Source organism: Pristis pectinata, chromosome 29 (genome assembly GCF_009764475.1).
Source record: "Pristis pectinata isolate sPriPec2 chromosome 29, sPriPec2.1.pri, whole genome shotgun sequence".
Lineage (NCBI taxonomy): Eukaryota > Metazoa > Chordata > Chondrichthyes > Rhinopristiformes > Pristidae > Pristis > Pristis pectinata.
The window spans coordinates 7577937-7599104 of record NC_067433.1 but is presented as its reverse complement, the minus strand read 5'-3'; the positions used below and the strand labels follow the sequence as shown (position 1 = coordinate 7599104).

Genomic DNA, 21168 nt, shown 5'->3' with positions numbered 1-21168 from the left:
TGCTCTACAAAGCCTCTGTTCCAGTCTATTCATTTACAACGGGGTAGACTTCACAGCATTACCACTCTGTTACTATTAGATCCAAAACTGAGAAGGAGGTTTCAATCAGCACTGAGAACCTTGAGTGCATGCATCAGAAACACACAGAAGTCCAGTGATATTGGCAGAAGGACTGCAGGCCACTCCCAGACCTTCCACCTATCCGTCCCATCGTGTGTTCACCTGCCATAATAGACCATAAGACCTTAAGATATAGGAGCAGTATTAGGCCATTCAGCCGATCAAGTCTGCTCTGCCATTTAATCATGGCTGACTTCTTTTCAACCCCATTCTTCTGCCTTCTCCCCATAACCCTTAAACCCCTTACCAATCAATAACCTATCGATCTCTGCCTTATGACTTGGCCTTCACAGCCCTCCTCATCTCAGTTCTTTATTCTGAGGCTGTGCCCTTGGATCCTAGACTCTCTAACTAATGGAAGTATCCTCCCCACGTCCACAATGGCCTTGCCAGGAACCTCAGAACCCACAGCATGGGAGAGGAAGCAATCATCCTCAACCCTGAGATGCTGCCTAAGAAGAAGAGATTAGTGGATCTTGCAAGGGACAACAAAACACCTCTTTCTCCCCCTTAGTGTGTTGCTCCAGTGGCTGGTGCGAAAGATTGAAAGCCCTGCTTTCATATAGCGCCTGTCATAACCTCGGAGCATCCCAATGATGTATTTTATGAAAATAAAAAAAACCCACATATGCTGGAAATCTGAAACAAAAGCAGAAAATTCTGGAAATACTCAACAAGTCAAACAGCAGACCCGAAACGTTAACTGTTTCTCTTTCCACAGATGCTGCCTCACTTGCTGAGTTTTCCCAGCATTTTATGAAGTCCTGCCATGATTGCAGGGTAGAAAAAGAAGCAGCTGGTTTGAAAACAGCAAGCTTACATAAACAGCAAGGAGTCCAGATGATGACCAGAGATCAGTTATGTTGGTTGAAGGGTTGATGTTAGCCTGGGCAATAGGGGACCCCAATCTGGTTCCTCTTCGAAATATTGCCATGAGACCTTTTGCTGCCTCCTAGGACATCATCAGAATATCGCAGTGCCTGCAGTTACAGCTAACATGGGTAGATCACCTCCCCCACATTTTCCTTTACGCAGACTGAGGGAGCTGTTCCTGGTGGTCATCCTTGTAACACATCACCAAAGGATTGTTGTGTCAACAATACCAATGATGCTGACTGCTATTCTGCTGTAAAGTGGTCAGTGTGGGTTATTTCATGAAGGTAGCTCCAGTATCCCAAGAAAAAACAGTATCTTGACACTGTCAGAAAAGTGTCATAGATATCCTTTGTCATCTGTCATTGTCGTGGAATATCAATGGCAAAAGGCTATTCAACTTCAACACAGCTGCTGAAAAGCCAACAATGAGAAAGTAATTGCATGTAAGAGCAGCACTGAGCTAATCAAACACAAAATACTGCTTTAAGCATCTTCTACAATTATCTATAGACTGATAGCCCAATCCTGTGTAAAGATAGCTCTATTTCAATTTACAGTACAATGTTGCTCATCACTTAACTATTCATCCCATCTCCAACTGGTTATAAGTACAAGTGCAATAATTGCAAGTTTCCACTGTTCTTTTGTAGAGCCTTATGCCGTGTACTATTACCTTTACTTGTTTCAATGTTATTCAAAAAACTCATGATCTTACAATTGGTTCTTCACCTGCCCTACACCCTTCCCATATCCTAACCCACCATCTCCATTGAGTCACAAAGCCAAAATCATAGATACTTTTATTTCGCAACAGTGGAGTGGATCAAAGTTCAACTTCAATCCCAATAGTTGGCACAGAAGACTCCTTGATTTGTCGGTCAGAAACCTCTTGCCTGATCAGAGGCCCCAACCACCCTCCTCAGGGATGCCAGTTCTGCACCACTCCAGGGCTGCACCTCTCTCAACGAGGCCCCCTCTCCCCAGCCCAATAGGAGTTTACACTGCTGGTCACCACAGATCAGCATTAGGGTCACTGGACTTCTGGGCATTTTCACAACTTGGCTTCAAAGTTTCAAAGTTTGTAGATAACACAGAAAAGTGAGCAGTATAGGAACAGACCAGGGAATATAAATAGGCTGGTGAAAATTAACGCATAATGCATTTTAGTAGGAAGACTGAAAAAAAACAATGCAGTATGGTTTTGAAGGAATATAAAGGCTTAGGGTATATGCATAGAATGCTCTAAAGGTGGCAGGAAAGTTGGTAGGCTGTAGATGAATCAAGTACCAATGCATTGCATTGTTTTACAGTGAATCTCAAGCTTTGTCTCAAATGAGGTGTTAGGTTCAATTCAGGCTTTGCCAGACGTCAGAGTTTATTGTATTGTTCTCAGGAAAGAGGGATTTTAGGTATGGGGAGAGAATGCAGAAGCTGGACTAATTCCCTTCAGAGGACAAGAGCTGAGGTGGAAATTTGATGGTGGCGCTCAGTGGTTTTGATAGAGTAAATAAGAAGGAACTCTTTCTGGTGGTAAATAGAGACCATAAATTGAAGGCGATTGGTGAAAGAACTAGAGACGACATGAGGAAATATTTTCATTTATGCAGATGTTGCTGTGATACAGAGTGCATTGTCTGAAAGCTGATGGATACAGATGTAATAAAATTTACAGCAAATTGAATTAATGCTTGAAATGGAAGTAAAAAAGGGCAATGAGAAGGGAGTAGGAAAAATGGATTAATTAGGTAGGCTTTTCATAGTGTTGGCATAGCTGTACTCAGCTGAATGGCCTCCTTGATTGAATCTAGCAGTTCATGGGATCAATTTCTGCAGGTGTTATGACCAAGTGATCTGAGATTTATGCCATTAACTGCCTTCTAAAGATTCAGCAACTGATCCATTTCCTGGCAACTCATTCACACCACCCAGCAGTCAGGCTCAATAGTCCAGGACTGACCAGGACAGAATGCAATTGGGGAAGAGACCGGGCAGGAGAAGGGAGCATCATGCAGAAGGAGAACAGGAAACAAATGAGATTTCAAAAATACTTTCGACTAATATAGCAATGGAATTGCGTGATATTTGGATCCGGAACATTATAATGGATTTTATACCTGCTGTATCAAAGCACAATTTAATTAAAATTTAGTATCAGCTAATTTAGATTTTCACTCAACTAAGTGCTCGCTCTGAATGTGTCATTTAACAAGATTTAATTTCATGACAGATTCAGTGACGATAGACAGGTGAGCCTGAGGGATTGCTTTTAAATTACAGCTGTCCTTCACAATAATTAAAAATGAAACTTCAATAATTTTTATCCTCATCCAAGGGAGAACAAATTTCTTCTTAAAATGAATGTCTTTTTTTGCCAAAATGTATTTTCTCCGAAAGATTGCCGATTAGTTATCAGCTGGCCAGGCACTGAAGATTCCTCAATTACATTTTGCATCAAGTTAGAGAAAAAGCGATGAAAATATATTGAAATTGTATAAAGTCAGATGGAGCTCTGCAATGGGTATACAGGGAGAATCAAGAAGTCTCATCCCACCACACCGGCAGGACAAGGTCCCACATCTTTATATTGGCAATAATTTGGCTTGTGTTCTGTAACCTGTTCACCTGCTGGGGTGTTGCTTCTTGGAGTCCACTGGTACCTTATTCAGATGTCTAACAGAAACAACATCCGTGCCAGCATATCATCTGTCCATGGGACTATGGGTGGGAAATGCCTGATCCTGCTTGTGCCTGGCATCCAATAACGTAAATGTTAGGGAACCATTTTTTACCATCAAATATAGCATAAGAGCTAAGGCAAACTGAAGCTGCCCAACTGGAATAGTCACACGTTTACTGGTTTTATTCAATATAATTAGTTCTATTCTATGTTATTGGGTGATTCATGCACAATTTTAATGATGTTAACTGCATTTCTTCTTTCAGTATCACATTCATTTCCCTTCCTTTTCAATAACATCTTTCTGAGAACACTTTTTGGTACCTTTATCACTTGAAATAAGACATAATAGCATGCATGGAGTTTGCATGTTCTCCCTGTGACTGCCTAGGCTTCTGCCAAGTGGGTTGGTGTCCTATCACATCCCAAAGGCGTGCGGGTTGTTTGGTTAATTGGTTACTGTAAATTACCCCCAGTGTAGGCAGCAGGAGAGTCAGGGTGGAGTAGATGGGCGTGTGAGTGAGAAGAGGTGACAGGGAAATAAGTGGGGGAATGAGACTGATGGGATTGCTTCAAGAGCTGGCGTAGATTTGATGGGCAAAATGGCCTCCTTCTACATCATGTGAGAAATGCAAACAAATCATAAATCATTAGTATAATCATTGGATCAATCTGACAGCAATACACTTGCTAGAGTCACTCACTGGTTGTGCTCTGGTGTCCTGGCTACAGAAGTATTCAATCAGCAACCAAATTCAAAGTCAAAAACTTCAACCACTGCCTTTCTCCACCTCAGGAGACAGCTTTGTGCCAGCCAATAAACACACAGCAAGTTCCTAACATGCTGTGGTGCCTCTGTCTAACCTGTTGCTCTGAGAAGCTGCTTCCCCAAGTTCCAGAACTGCAAAGGGAATGCATCGCCTAGAATGATGAACTTGCTCAACTATGGCCCAGAGTGGAGCCTGGCTTTACACTGTGCCTTCTTGCCCTGGGCTGCAGCTATCTGGCTAACAGGCAGCAACAAGGGCACTGGATGGGATTGAACCCACCTTGACAACTCATTCCAGGTCATTAAACTTTGAAAACATTCCACAGTTTGGTATTCTTAATGTGAAAATGTTCCCTTCCCATCCACCTACTGAATGGTGACCTGTGGCCATATTTCACTCCAATACAAACTACTTGACAAGCCCAGCTACTTTGGAAGTACAATCTCCATTTGTGTTCCAATTTTGCTTTGCTGCTTTCATTCTGATTGACCTGCAGGATGAACAATTAAATGGGCTGCTATACAAAGTAAATTGATATTCTGTCCTTGGGAGAAAAATCTTCGACTGAGCAGAACATTAGTGGAAGATTTATTGGTTCATCAAGACTGATTGACTAAAAATGGGGTTAACATCCAATGGGATTGCTCATATTGCTGACCACAGAATCTTGGCTTTGCCATTATAAAACTGCAACCTGCATTTATACTAAACCTTCACTGTAGAGAAAAGTCCTGTTGTGCTTCCAGAGAAAGATACAGGGAGACCGTACAACACCAGTGCCAGTGGTTACAGTGGTTCACTGGTTGTGCACTGATCTCACAGCTATAGAAATAATCAATCAGCAGCCAAAGTCAAAGATTTCATACAAAGCCTACCACCACCTCAGGGGGTACCTGAGAGCATTACCCCAGCCTTAGCACACAACAAGTTCCCAAAATATCAAACTTCTTCCTCAATAATGTTACTTGAGAGGTAAATTTAGCTAGGACACCAGAGGTAATATGCCTCCTCTTTTTTAAAATGGTCCCCCAAAATTTTTTTATGTTGACTGAAGGGTTCCAGAAGGGGTCTCTGTTTAATATCACATCATAGCTTCTGCAGTCATATTCAACAGTAATATTAAGTCATCAGTAATAATTAGAGTCTGCCGTAATATTTGACGATTGTTAGGTTCTGTGGTATTTGGGTCCAAAAGATATTTATGTAATGAAAACCAAGAGAAAAACAAAGGGATTGCAGAAGTTTTGAATCACGCAAGTTCTGGGAATTGCTTTGTCTATAGTCAATTAAAGAGAAAACCAGCCTTTTCTTGTTTTATGAAGAGCAATTTTACTGCACAAATTCAATTTCAATTGGCAGGTTACTATTAAACTGCAGAGTGCAATGTGACTGGCTCGGGAATCCTTCGCTGCTCTTGAGAGCAACTGCTCTGGTTTTATTACTTGGCTAGAGCTGAATGACTGGCTGGAATACTTGTTGTCACCTTATTCAGAGACAAGTGCAGATTAAGTGCTGCTCTGCGAAGAGCACACAGCAAGGCAGGACAAAAGTGGCAGAGCACTGACAATGCAAGCTCCTCCACCAGCCTCTTGCAATCAGAGTAAATTGGCACTATGTTGTATCTCTGTTCCTCACTTTTCAAACCTTTGATTTTTGGGGCCTTGATAACTTTTGGTAAATGAAGAGCATTTGACTGGAGGGTAATTATGGGTGACAGATGCTCCTTATGTTGTTTTCATCCTGTACAATATTGGCTTACTTCTTGAGTACAAAGGTTGTGTTTCATTTTCCATCATTGACCTGGTCACATTATCTAGGCTGACACTCCAGGCTGCAGTTTAAGGAAATGGTCCTGGATATTTGCAAGGCAGATAACAACCAACCATTTTCCAGAGGATACACATTACAAAGCAGCAACATTAGTATAAGGTCTAAGCTTGGAATTAATTAATTTGAAGTATATTTTAATTATGTTCCTTCAAGGATGGCAGGATATGCACATGGACAAAACACTCACATCTTCTCCCACTTCAACTCCCACCCATCAAACAATCTCCATCCACAACATAGACCACACCCCACCTCCCAATCTCCAGTCACATTTAGTGCCTTTCAACACGATCAACAAATTAATTTTTTATTGCTCTTTTCATTTACATGATTCATCTACATTGGAAGCTGCGCTGTACTTTCTATTTCTTTTAATGCATTTGAGAGGACAAGTATGAAACACATTAAAAATTTAAGTATCTCATTGAATAACATCTCTTTTGGCTATTGTGATGATCAATGAGTTGAAGTGTTGAACTTTAAAATCTGTTGAAATATTCCCTGGATATCGATCAACTTTTTTACTAGTTTAGATGCATCATAAATTGCGCCTTGTTCTTGCAGAGTTGGACAAGACTTGGGATAACTCACCTTGGCAACACAGGAGGAAATACAGATATAGTTGTAACCAAAGCAGAAACAGCAAGACCTTATCCTTGAATGTGAGGTTAAGTGGTCTCTCAAATTGGCACTGGTTCTCTACCTGTCCAAGTGGAGCTGTCAGGCTGTGATCAACCACAGGAAATAAAATAATTTCAAGGACCACGATACTCCCATAGGCAGAAAGACCTTATTTTCCTTTTCTCCCCCTTCTTGCATGTAGCAGCAATGAAGAGCCTCTCCATGTTACAGCATCCCTTTGCTGGATCATTGTCAGCCTAATCTCCATTAACTTCCTCTGCTCTGAGAGGATACTTACCCTTCCAGGAAGGATGCTTTCAATTCTCCAACAACTCTCACCACACAAAGTACAAAATCATGATGGAGTGAATGTGCACAGTCTTTTTCCAAGGGTTGGGAAATCAAGAACATAGGTTTAAGGTGAGAGGGGAAAGATTTAATAGGAACCTGAGGGGCAGCTTTTTCACCCAGAGGGTGGTCAATATATGGAATGAACTGCCAGAGAAAGTGGTAAAGAGGCGAGTACATTAACAGCATCTATAAGGCACTTGGACAGGTACATGGATAGGAAAGGTTTAGAGGGATATGGGCCAAATGCGGGCAAGTGAGACTAGCTTAGATGGGAATCTTGATAGGCATAGACTGGTTGGGCCGAAGGGCCTGTTTGCATGCTGTACGACTCCATGACTCTATGATGAAGAACCCTTCCTTTGTGTCCAATACTAACTACCCAACCTAAAGAAACCTCCTTTACCTGACCTGCCTCAGAAACCTGCACTGTATTAAAAACCTGAATTAAATGTCCTCTGTCTTTAGAGTCATACAGCCCAGCAAGTCCACACCAACTATCAAACACTCATTTATACCATTCCTACACTAATCCAATTTAATTCTCCTCAAATCCCATCAACTCTCCCCAGATTCAGCAACCCACCTATAGAGGAGTGCCCGATTAACCTATCAATCTGCACATCTTTGGGATGTGGGAAGAAACTGGAGCACTCGAAGGAAACTCATGCAGTCACAGGTAGAATGTGCAAACTCCACACAGACAGCACCGAACGTCAGGATTAAACAGGAGTTGCTGGTGCCGCGAGGCAGCAGTTTTGGGAAGAAATCCCCTTGAGTGCTGCCTCTGGTTTCCCATTCCTGGTATTTTCTACCAGCTACTTTGAACACATTCCCAGATTTTCCCTTTAAAATTCTCCTCAGCAACTGAGAAGGTGAATCCCAACTTCTTCGGTTCTTTGACCATGAGTGTATCCCCACACTGCCAACTGCAGCCAGCGCTAACTGCCCTCAAAACTAACATACTTCTGAGATGATGTTCTCCTGAATTTCTGGTCTGCCTTGTCCCTGACCAACTACTGAGGGACCACAGTGCAGCTAAAGCATTTCTCTCTGCTTATTTCCTCCCAGAAGCCCAGTTCCTCTGTGCTGATTTATTAACCTCAGCACCAAACATGCAAGGCTTCCTACAGTTAACAAAAACCCAATAAAAATGTTAATTTAAAAAGGAATTAGTTTGAAAGCCTGTGAATAGGATATTTCTTTCATTTACCGGTTCAGTGGAATTACATAGCATGACAAATGTTCGATTAATCAACATCTGCGTTCCAAATAACATTATTTTTATGTGGCAACTTCAATATTCATAAAAGATGTGTGAGGTAAAGCTTAAGAAATAGAGCTGCTTGATTTTACGTGTATTAATTATTTAGGTTTAAACCTTTGAAAATATAGTAAATGTAACAGAGACTCCATTAAAGAAACTTAAAGCATCAATTTCTGCTGTAGATTACCGTACCAATCTAATAAATCTTTTTTTTCAATAAAGCCATTCTATCTCCTTACGTGAGGTCTCAACCCTGACTATTAGATAACCATGAAGGCTTTTTGGATAACGTACAAACCCACACATCTTTGGGATGTGGGAAGAAACAGGGGCAGCCACAGGGAGAATGTGCAAACTCCACACTGACAGCACCCAATGTCAGGATTGAACCTGGGTCTCTACCAGCTGAGCCAATGCCCCATCCTCTTCTTGTACTATCTATCCCTTTGAAGAAAGGACCTCTACCTCAGTCATGTGTGTCGGCACTCATCCCAAGACCTGATAGCCCATTCCAAACTTCCTTCAAAATGTGTTTTTACAGCAGGATGCATGGTTTACTAACTGCAGTCACCATGTCAGATATCAAATTTACTATTACTTGTATTATGTGTTCTTGACCCAATCTCTGCAGAAGGGCTTGCATGCATGAGCTTCAGACCCAGAAAAAAAGTGATGGCTTAAACTAAGCTCTGGTTTACAACTGAAATGTATTTTCAAATTCCTCTCCCTCCTGGTTCCATTCATCTACAACCCACATTATTTACCCTCTAAATCCTCCCCTCCCTTCCCAAATTTGGTTTTGGTTCCACCTGCCCTTCACCTCTCCCCTAATGGTTCCCATTATCACCTTCTTTATTTAGCAGATTCCCACTTATCAGCCTCTGAGCTGTCTCCACCTTCACCCTCCCCTCTCTCCACCTGGCTGCATCTGCCTTTTTTTTGTCTGCCTCCACCTATCATCCACCTGCTTCTATCTCCCAACTCCACTTCTCCCTCCTCCCTTATCTGGCTCCATTTGCCCATCAACCTTCACCCCTCCTTGATCCATCTATCACTTACTGGCCCCTATCTCACCAATTCCCCCTCTCCTCTTTATACTGGCTCTCTCTGCTCTCAGTCCTGATGCAGGGCTTCAACCCAAACGACAATTCCTTTCCCTCTACAGATACTGTTCGACCTGCTGAGTTCCTCCAGCAGTATGTTTGTGTCTCCATATTTCATAACCAACTCATGCATTGATGTAATAATGTTCAGTTTCAGAAGTACTCTGGCAACAAGTTACCTCCAACCAAGGTGAAGGTATGCACAAGGGCATGGGTGTGCACTGGTGTGTAAATGTGATCTCTTCTGGAAGAACACACTGAATACACAGGCATACGTGGTTACTTACCATAAGAGATAATAATTTAGGGGAGGTTGGAGGTTTTGTGCCCCTTTTGTCCCCACATCTAGTGTAATCTCTTGCACCATAGGACAATGCAGTGGTACAGTTAATAGAGCTGCTGCCTGGCAGCTCCATTGACGCCAGCTTCAATCTGCGTGAAGTTTGCATGTTCTCCCTGTGACCACGTGGGTTTCCTCTGGGTGCTCCAGTTTCCTGCCACATTGTAATTGGCCACTGTAAATTGCTTCTAGTGTGCAGGTGAGTGGAAGAATCTGGGATGAGTTGATGAGGATGTGGAGAGAATAGAAAATGGGATTGATGTAGGATTCGTGTAAATGGGTGGTTAATGTTCAGTATAGACTCAGTGGGCTGAAGGGCCTGTTTCTATGCTGTAACTCTCTATAACTCTATGGCTCTATTATTCAGGGACAGAATGATCTCTTGATACTTGGTTCAATCAGTTAAAGAGATTGAAGGGAAGATTTCCAGATTTTTTTTTGTGTTCAGCCTGAGTTTTTACCTGTTTTTCCACCTCTAGCGGGAGATGAAGAGATGATGTGGTTTTGAATGGCTTGGGTGGGGGGGGGGGGGCACGTTGAGGGAGTTAATCTATATATTGTGATGCTTAAGCATGTCACAGGTATGATGCAGGTTGGATGGACCAGAATCTTTTTTCCTGTTCTTTTTGTTTACAGGATGTGGACAAGGCCAGCATGTATAACCAACCCCTAAATGCCCCTTGAAAAGGTGGTGGTGAGCTGCCTTCTAGAACCACTGAAGTCCATGTACTGAAGGTGCCCCCACAGTGTTGTTGGGAAGGATATTGGTTTATTATTGTCACATGTACCGAGATATTATTGTTTTATTATTGTCACGTGTACTGGTCGCCTCACTACAGGAAGGATGTGGAAGCCATAGAGAGGGTGCAAAGGAGATTTACAAGGATGCTGCCTGGATTGGGGAGCATGCCTTATGAGAACAGGTTGAGTGAACTCGGCCTTTTCTCCTTAGAGCGACAGAAGATGAGGGGTGACCTGATAGAGGTGTATAAGATGATGAGAGGCATTGATCGGGTGGATAGTCAGAGGCTTTTTCCCAGGGCTGAAATGGTTGCCACAAGAGGACACAGGGTTAAGGTGCTGGGGAGTAGGTATAGAGGAGATGTCAGGGGTAAGTTTTTTACTCAGAGAGTGGTGAGTGCGTGGAATGGGCTGCCGGCAACGGTGGTGGAGGCGGATATGATAGGGTCTTTTAAGAGACTTTTGGATAGGTACATGGAGCTTAGAAAAATAGAGGGCTATGGGTAAGCCTAGTAATTTCTAAGGTAGGGACGTGTTTGGCACAGCTTTGTGGGCCAAGGGGCCTGAATTTTGCTGTAGGTTTTCTATGTTTCTATGTTTCCATATAGTGAAAAGCTTTTGTTTTGCGTACCATCCAGAGAGATCATACCATGCATAAGTACATCAAGGTAGAGAAAAGAAAACAGAATGCAGAATATAGTGTTGTAGTTACAGAGAATGTGCAGTGCAGGTAGACAAGTAAAGTTCAAGGACCACAATGAGTTAGATTAAGTGATCACAAGTTCAAGAGTTAATCTTTCATCGTACGAGAGGTCCGTACAAGAGTCTGATAACAGTGGGATAGAAACTGTCCTTAAGTCTGGTGGTTTGTGCTCTCGGGCTTTTGTACCTTCTGCCAATGGGAGAGAGGAGAAGAGAGAATGACCGGGGTGGGAGGGGTCCTTGATTAAGTTGGCTGCTTTCCCAAGGGCAGCGGGAAGTGTAGACAAGAGCAATGGAGGGGAGCTTGGTTTGAGTGATGTACTGGGCCGCATTCACAACTCTCTGCAATTTCTTGCGGTCTGGGGCGGTTTCCAGGAATTAGAACTAGAGGGAATGAAGGCTATACTTCCAAAGCAGGAACAGTGTGGAACGTAGAGGAGGACCAGCAGGTGGTGATGTTCTCCTGCACCCTGCTCCCCTTGTTTTCCTGAGTGGTAGAGGCCACAGCTTTGGCAGATGCTGTCAGAGAAGGCTTATGCAGTTCATTTTGCTGCTAAATTGCCATTGTTTCCAAGTTTAGAAACTTTAGCACTGAAAGGGTGTCCCTTTAACAGTGAAATAAAAGCTTCTTAGTAGTGATGTCCAAAGACAAAAGAGTTTCGCTCGGTAATCTGGTGGCAGAAAATTGCCCTGCAGCTCTGAAATCTCCTTCCAGCTGGGCAGTGACAAGTGAGTTATTTGGCAGAGAAGCACACTTGACATTTATTCTGCACCAGTTAATTGGGGAGCTGCTAAAATGTCCACTCTCTCACACTGGACAAATTGTCTAATATGCTTTGAGGAACAGACATAATCTGCTCACCCCATCCAAGAAGCCCATCGATATGCAGGAGGGAACTGGCCATTCACTTCCCCTCCTCCTACTGAAGCTGCACTGAGAGATACCTTCACTTCAGCCAACAGTGGTCTACAGTGCGGGGGCTATCGCTGGTCTCCTGTGAGGGTTTTTTTGTTAACTGAAGTCACAGGTGCCCAAGTAGTCACATTAAGCTAAAGTAACCACAGACCTCAGGGTCTCCACTGCAGAGCTCCTTAATCATGCCCAAGCCCAGAACATCCTCACAGCTGTGTGGAAGAGCATGTTGTAGTTTGCAGTGGAGCAGAGCTTGTTAAATAGCATAAGGCTCCTTTATGTGCCTGAAAACCCCTGTGGTAGCATCAGCACGAGTCAGTGTCTTGACTAGAATTAACATGATTGCAAATACTGCTGACTCTGAGTCATTTGGCAGGTATCTGAGTGATGTTCCTTTCAGCCTACACTCGGTTGGTCATCTGCACTCCCAGATGAAGGGTCTCAACCCAAAACGTCGGCTGGCCATTTCCCTCCACAGATGCTGACTGACCTGCTGAGTTCCTCCAGCGTTTCATTTATTGCTCCAGATTCCAGCATCTACAGTCTCTTGTATCTGCAGCTCACTAAGCCCAGTGCCCTTAATGTAACTGAAGAACAAATTTAGGGCAGGCACAGTAGTGTAGCTATCACAGCGCCAGCGAACCGGGTTCAATTCCAGCTACTGTCTGTAAGGAGTTTGTACGTTCTCCCTGTGTCTGCGTGGGTTTCCTCCGGGTGCTCCGGTTTCCTCCCACATTCCAAAAACGTACGGGTTAGGGAGTTGTGGGCATGCTATGTTGGCACCAGAAGCGTGGCGACACTTGCGGGCTGCCCCCAAAACACTCTACGCAAAAGATGCATTTCACTGTGTGTTTCGATATGCACGTGCATAATAAAGATATCTTATCTTATCATAGAGTGTATGAAATTTTTTTTAGATCAGTACACTAAGGAACCAACAAGGACCTGGCTGTTTTTGATCTGTTACTATCTAATGGGAAAGATTAATTCATGATCAGGTAATTAAGGAACCTTTAGGGAACTAAAACCATAATATGGTAGCACTTTATATAACATTTGGAAGTGATTTAGTTCAATCTGAAACAGGTCTTAAATCTGAATAGGGGAAATTAAAAATGCATGAATTGGCTATGGTAGGTTGGAAACTACATTAAAGGAAATTATCATATTGTCATATTTCTTACAACATAGGAAGTCACTTGGCCCATTGAATTTATGCCAGCTCTCAAAGCAATCCCATCAATCCAAAATTGTGGACACAGCCCAGCGCATTACAGACACCAGCCTCCCCTCCTTGGACTCTGTCTTTGCTTCTCGCTGTCTTGGTGAAGCAGCCAGCATAATCAAAGACCCCACCCACCCGGGACATTCTCTCTTCTCTCCTCTTCCATCGGGTAGAAGATACAGGAGCCTGAAGGCACGTACCATCAGGCTCAAGGACAGCTTCTACCTCACTGTGATAAGACTATTGAATAGTTCCCCTTATACAATGAGATGGACTATGACCTCACGATCTACCTTGTTGTGACCTCGCACCTTATTGCACTGCACTTTCTCTGTAGCTGTGACACTTTAGTCTGTACTGTTATTGTTTTTACCTGTACTACATCAATGCACTCTGTACTGACTCAATGTAACTGCACTGTGTAATGAATTAACCTGTACGATCAGTTTGTAAGACAAGCTTTTCACTGTACCTCGGTACAAGTGACAACAATAAACCAATACCAATACCAATCCCATTTCCGGCACCCCATTCGCTCTCACATGCCCGTCAACCCCACACCAGTTCTCCCACCAGCCACACATTAGGGGTAACCTACAGTAGACAATTAACCATCCAACCAGCGTATCCTTGGGATGTGGGAGGAAATTGGAGCACCCAGATAAAACCCAGACAGTCACAGTGAGAATGTGCAAACTCCACACAGACAGCAGAGAGGTTGCAGAGAGATGCAAAGAGATTTCAGGGAGATACAGAGAGGTTTCAGGAAGACAGAGACCGGTTAAGTGAATGGGTGAGTACATGGTACGAGAAATGTATTGTGGAAACGTGAGGTCATCCACTTTGGTAGAAAAGTAGGAAAAAAAGGTCAGTAAAAAGGTAAAGAGAGGGCAAGTATATATATCAGTGACACCTGACTGGCTCCTGAATTTGATGTGACAGATGTAGCTTAATTTTTTTTTTAAAAGGATAAATAAATACCTCAAGACACAGCTAGCAATAGGCAACATCACACCAAGGAACTGCCTACCAGTCATAAGATGGGGAAGTGCAGCATCTAAAAATACTACACTTTAATCCTGGACTTCTGATCAAAACAGTCCATCAAATCAATTGCTGCCTTTCACTTGGTTTCCATCTGATATAAAAATCAATGTTTCTGTGTCCAGCTGTAAAAACATTCCTCATAAGTTTAGGATAATACCGTCACTGCTTTTTTTCTGCGCCTTTCCCTATGCCATGTCATGTCACTCTATTCAGTCGATCTGACAGATATAGCTTCAGTAATAAATATCTGGGTAACAGATTCTGAATCACTAATGCAACCCATGTGTCTCTGCTGTTGGAATGATTGAAAGGAAAATCTACCCTTGCGACTCTTGCCATTGATTGTCCTATATTAAATGCAGGGCTAGAAGCAGTCCACTGCTCAAAAATATCAGCCTTACTGAGGTCTTCATCTCAACTGATTTTCTTTTAGTGTGAATTTTAGCTTTGTCACCACCTTCCCCACAGGGCAGTGGTTCACCCTGGCTTTTGTTTCAATTAAAGAACTTCCACTTTTGCTCCTTCTCGGTTGGCCATCCATTCACTCCCAGGCCTTTAAAAGATAGAGCTGCCGCAGAGAAGGAGGGGAAAACAGTCTGTCGAAGGGTCTCAGACCCATAACATTAACTCTGCTTCTCTCTCCACAGATGCTGTCTGACCTGCTGAGTGTTTCCAGCAGGCTCTGTTTTTCTTTCAGATTTCCAGTGACTGCAATTTTTTTTTATTTTTATGGGATACGTCTATTGTTCTCCTTCCTTCCTTTCCCACTTGTGTCCCACGGAAAATCTTATGGCAAATGGCAATGAGCACCTACCTTGCAACCCACCTTGAACTTCCTTCTCCGCTGATAATCCCCATGTCTACTTACAAAGGTTTACACCAACAGTGACAAGCTGCATCACAATTCTTTTCTGGCATTAAACTTCAGGATTTTGTTAATGAGGTGAGAGATCTGGGACTCCTTGGATCACCAGTAGTAGACAAAGAAGGTTTGGATTACCATGGTTCGCCACCAGTGCTCCAATCAAAGATCCTACTGTCCCATACTGAAACTTCTATTGCCCACACCAGCTATTGTGGGGCCCTTCTGGTTGTCTTTCCAGTAGTAAGAAAATAAGAACGTAAGAACGAGAAGCAGGAGAAGCTATCTGAGCCTGATCCCTCATTTAGTGTGATAATAGTGGGTCCTGTTCCTTCCCAACCTGGTTTATTGGTTTATCATTATTGTCAAGTGTGTGAAAATCTTTGTTTGCAGGCCATCCAGGCAGATCATGCCATATGTCAAGATAGCAAAAAGAAAACAGAATGCGGAATACTGTTGCAGTTACTGAGAAAGTGCAGTTCAGGTAAACAAAGTGCAAGGGCTGCGATGAGGTAGATTGGGAGATCAAGAGTTCATCTTTGCATATGAAAGATCTGTTCAAGAGTCTGATTACAGCAGGATAGAAGCTGTCCTTGAGTCTGGTGGTGTGTGCCTTCAAGCTTTTTTGTCATCTTCCCAATGAGAGAGGGGAGAAGAGGGAATGACTGGGATGGGAGGGGTCCTTGATGATGTTGGCTGCTTTTCGGATTCAGTGGGAAGTGTAGATGGAGTCAATGGAGGGGAGGCTGGTTTGCGTGGTGGATTGGGCTGTGTTCACGACTCTCTGCAATTTCTTATCCAAAGTCTCTTGCTCAGCCTTGAATTTATTAAATACCTAAGTGTCCAGTCTCTACTGAGATTGTGAGTTCCAAATACTTAACATCCTCTCTATAAGGAAATGACTCTGCATCTCCCATCTTGAATGGCTGCCCACTATTCTGCCTAGTTCTAGGCTAAAAACGAACTGCTGGAGGAACTCTAGCAGTTCTAGGCTCTCTGGCTAGAAGAAACAGAATCTTGTACATTGCAATGAGGTCAGCATACATCATCTAACTACAGAATTTATGGATGGGAACTGAGCTTAATGAGTGTGACCTGATTCACCTCTACAATTGACTAAGCTGGTGGTTTTATCAAAATTCATCCCTTCTAAGGTTCCAGGTCATAAAAGGTTAATCATTCAGTGATGAGATGAGAAGAAATGTCTTCCCCTATACAGCAGTGAGTCTCTAGGGCAGGCGAGGGGCTGAATGGCAAAATCCTGGTTCTAATTGCCTTGTTCTTATGTTCAGATTTTTGGAACCCTGTCACAGTAGAGCTACACAAAACCCTTACTTCTACTGTACTGCAAAATGTTGGAATTTGAACATCAAATAAAACTCAAGCTGGCTACTCTGTTCGAAACACTTAAGCCCTGGCTATTTTTAATTCATGGAAGTACCTTGAGTGAGACCCAGTTCCAAATTCAGTCACATTTAAATCAAGAGCAAATGGGATTGAAGTTCTTGTGCTGATAGATTTAGTCAACTTGAATACAAGCCAAGGTTTATTTTTAGGTAAACTTCGCCTGCAATACTTGTCCCTTCACATTCTCTGCACAGACTAATTCTATCTTTGCACTGCACCAGAAAGTTTTCCTAATTCAGTATGGTGCCAGCTGAAACTATGGGACATCAGCAATATCTCATCACCAGCATTCTGGAAGATTCCAGCAGAATTGCTAAGTCAGGCAGAGTGAGCAGTGTTAGTGGGAGAGAAGCTGTCCCAGCAGTTGTTAAAACCCCTGCCACACTGCAGGTCAGTTTTAGAGATGTTAGACAATATCTGGTCTTTGTGCATTCGAGCTCCAACTGGATTAATACAGCTATACCACATTACGTTATGATAACGTTAATCTGTGTTACTCTTCACAAAGACCAGTGCATAAACTATCTGTAAGTAGCTTGTGGGTGGAATTTGCTAAGCAGTTCTGTATTGCCATTGCCTGCAGGTTGGGAGTGATCAACGCACCAAGTTCACCATCACCATCAGCAGTGTGTTTGGGAATATTGGTGCTCTATTTCACCAAGGCTACCAGCTGCAGCTTTTGATAAGGGCAGTGGGTAAACACCCCAAGCCTCTCTTTTGAATGGAAGCTCAAGCAAGGAGAAATGGATGTTAAAACATCAGTAGGCAAGCTTGGTCGGAATAAGCACTCTTTACAATTGTCATCCCAGTAACGAACTAAATACCTTAACAGCTCAAAGCATTCATGTGAACCACAAAGACCTTTGGAGATACAAGAGATTGCTGATGCTGGAATCTGGAGCAACTATCTACTGGAGGAACTTAGCAAGTCAAGCAGCATCTGTGGGAGGAAAGGAATTGTCAACATTTCAGATCGAAATGTTTCAGGTCCTGATGCAGGGCTTTGAACTGAAACATCGACAATTCCTTTCCTCCCACAGATGCTGCTTGACCCACTGAGTTTCCTCCAGCAGATTGTTTGTTGCTCCACAAAGATCTTTGATTGACATGTTAACTTTCAGTTCAATCACAATATGACAGTATTGCAGGTAAGGCTGCGGTTTATTCCCCCACCCTCATCAAACTGAGTACATCACTGGCTCATTTCAGAAACAATTAAGAATCAGGCTGCATGTCTGGTCAGATGGGAGAGCAAACTTCCTCCTTTAAAGGACCCTGCCAAACTCATCCAGTAGTTTCATTAACTTTTAACTTGAGATTTTTTCTTAATTAAAAATTAACTAGCAATTCAAATTCAGCTGCTGGGCTGGGATTTGAACTCAGATCCTTGAACTATCAGCTCCTCTCCACATCCACCAAGAAGACAGCACCAATAACAAAGGTGGTAGATCTGATCAGATGAATAAACCCTTGAAGCAAGAATGAACAAAGTTCAGACCTCTCTAGTGATGATGTGAGTTTCAAGCTAAATTAACAAGCAACTAGAACATATGATTAATCAACATCACAGACTGACCTTGGTTTGAATCCGATCCAAAATGTTTTTGAAATCCAAGTCTTCGTAATAATGTTTAATCCCCTCTCGCACATTTGCTTTAAATATCAGAAGCACCTGAGGGACAAAAGCATTCAAAGGAATCAGAAACTCCTAAAGACACAATTAACTTCCTCCTCAGACTGCAAGACTGTAAAGAATCAATCACAAAGTACCAACTATCCATTTTGATATTTTTCTGCTTTTATGAACATCAAGCTGTGCTCTGATTTGCTGAAACAAATGTATTCCCTTTCTCAACATCCTTTTCTCTCCGACTCCTGGAGCCCTCACACACAAGGCCTCTAAAAGCTTGATCAATTGATGACTTTTCGTGTGATTGGCTGACGATTGGACCACAGCAGCATCGCTGCCGGGCCCAATGTCGCCAAGGGAAGTTTTTGGAAAGACAGTGGAAATCAGGAACTATCTCCCACAGAGATTTGCAGCTGCTGGGACGATGATAAAGATCCAAAGATTTTGCTTTGGGCTGTCATGGAATTTGGAACTTTGGCTTGGGGGTCATGGGTAGGGATGTTTCCCAGTAGGCACAAATCCCCAATTAAGCACATTAAGTTCAAGTTCAAGTTACTTCATTATCATTCACCCATATGCTATAAAATCACATGGAGGAACAAAATGTCATTTCCCCCAGACTCACACAACAGAGGACATACATAGAACAGAAGACATACAATAAATGCGGGCAAAAAAATAGTGCAAGTACAAATATTGCAAAAAACAATATGTACAGAATACAAATTTAGTGCAGAGTTAGTGCAAAACCGAGTTGGATGAAGAAAATACAGAACTCAGTGTGTTGTACTAGGTGTATAAACATGTTCAGCAGCAGCCAAAGTTCTTACGTTGTTGTGCAAACCAGGGCTTTTGACACGGCATTTGTCTGAAACTGTCTCCAGGGTATTCAGGAGCCTTACAGCCTGGGGGAAAAAACTGTTGTACAGTATAGTAGTTCTGGCCCGGATGCTCCGGTACTGCTTGCCAGACGGCAGTGGGACAAATAGGTCGTGGAAGGGATGAGAGGGGTCATCTATGATTCTGCAGACCTTGTGTGTGCATCATGTGCTGTAGATATCCAGGATGGAGGGAAGAGGTACTCCAATGATCTTTCCAGCTGTGCTCGCAATTCTCTGCAAAGACTTACGGTCAGAGATGTTACAGTTACTGTACCAGGCAGAGATGCAGCTGGTCAGGACACTCTCAATGGTGTGGTGAGGATGGGGGAAGGCAGTTTTGCCCTCTTCAGCCACTGTAAAAAGTGGAGACGCTGCTGTGCCTTCTTGGCCTGTGTGTCTGTGTATAACGTGCTTCTGTTTAAAGTGCCCCTATGAAAGCTGTGAATTTAAGATCCTGTGGACCTTCATGATAGCAAGTTAAGGGCTGGGAGCTACTGGCAGCCATGATCTTACTGAATGGGGCAATAGGCTTGGGCTGAATGGTCTCCTCCTGTTTGTCTATCCCTGTGGATAAAGATTGGCAGCAAAAATCAATTTCCAGCCTAGAGCAGGCAGACAGCACATCAGCACCCTGTAACGGTTTACACCATCCAAAGTCATCCCAGATAGCACAGGCCAGGGGACCTTCTCTCTGGGACCTTGTCAACACACCAACTGTATGACTGAGCCCAAGCAGTGCAGGCCAGGACATTGCTACTCTGCAGTGGGGAGGGTGAATATCATGTGGGGTGGCTATTGACACATACACATACACAAGCACCCATGCACACTTTTGCCTTTAGCAGGTAATCAGGCTAAGTTTATCTCCCTGAGCAAGGCTGCTCCAGCAAACCACACTAGACCATTAAGTACAGTTTACTCTCAACCATTCAGCATCTATGGGGATTGGAACTGGAATTGGAATTGGTTTTATTTTATTATCACTTGTACTGAGGTACAGTGAAAAACTTGTCTTGCATACTGTTCATACAGATCAAATCATTACACAGTGCATTGAGGTAGTACAAGGTACAACAATAACAGACTGTAGAATAAAGTGTCACAGTTACAGATAAAGTGCAGTGCAGGTAGACAATGAGGTGCAAGGTCATAACAAGGTAGATTGTGAGGTCAAGAGTCCATCTTATCGTACTAGGGAACTGTTCGATAGTCTTAGAACAGTGGGGTAGAAGCTGTCCTTGAGGCCTGGTGGTACATGCTTTCAGGCTTTTGTACCTTCTGTCCAATGGAGAGGGGAGAAGAGAGAATGTCCGGGATGGGAGGGGCCTTTGATTATGTTGGCTGCTTTACTGAGTCAGCGAGAAGTATAGACAGAGTCCATGGAGGGGAAGCATCAGTTGCGTGGGAATTGCTCAAACAAAAATTTCTGTGCATCACACACTATTATTGTATGCATAAACCTTCAAATTATTTGCTGAACTACATGTCAAATACTAGAGGATGTGCATTTAAGGTAAGAGGGGGAAAGCTTATAGGAGATGTGCGGGGCAAGTTTTCTTTTTTTTACACAGAGAGTGGTGGGTGCCTGGAACAGGCTGCCAGGAATAGTGGTAGAAGCAGATATGATAATAGTGTTTAAGAGGCTGTTAGTGGACACATGAATAGACAGGGAATGGAGGGATATGGATCATGATCAAGTAGAAGAGATTTAGTTTGATTCAGCATAGTGTTTGGCACAGACAGTGTGGACCAAAGGGCCTTTTCCTGTGCTGTACTGTTCTATGTTCCATGTCATCTCCTCACCCTTT

The 21168-nt window shown here is 43.0% G+C and overlaps 1 protein-coding gene across 4 annotated transcripts in view; it reads right to left on the bottom strand.

Moving 5' to 3' along the window:
• zgc:110329 (uncharacterized protein LOC550500 homolog) overlaps positions 1-21168 on the bottom strand; it is a 185715-nt gene that overhangs the window by 95353 nt on the left and 69194 nt on the right. For all 4 annotated transcript variants that reach the window (XM_052040874.1, XM_052040876.1, XM_052040877.1 and 1 more), the window contains one exon: positions 18426-18521. In XM_052040874.1, coding sequence (XP_051896834.1) covers positions 18426-18521 — 96 coding nt within the window. The remainder of the gene's footprint in view (positions 1-18425; positions 18522-21168) is intronic.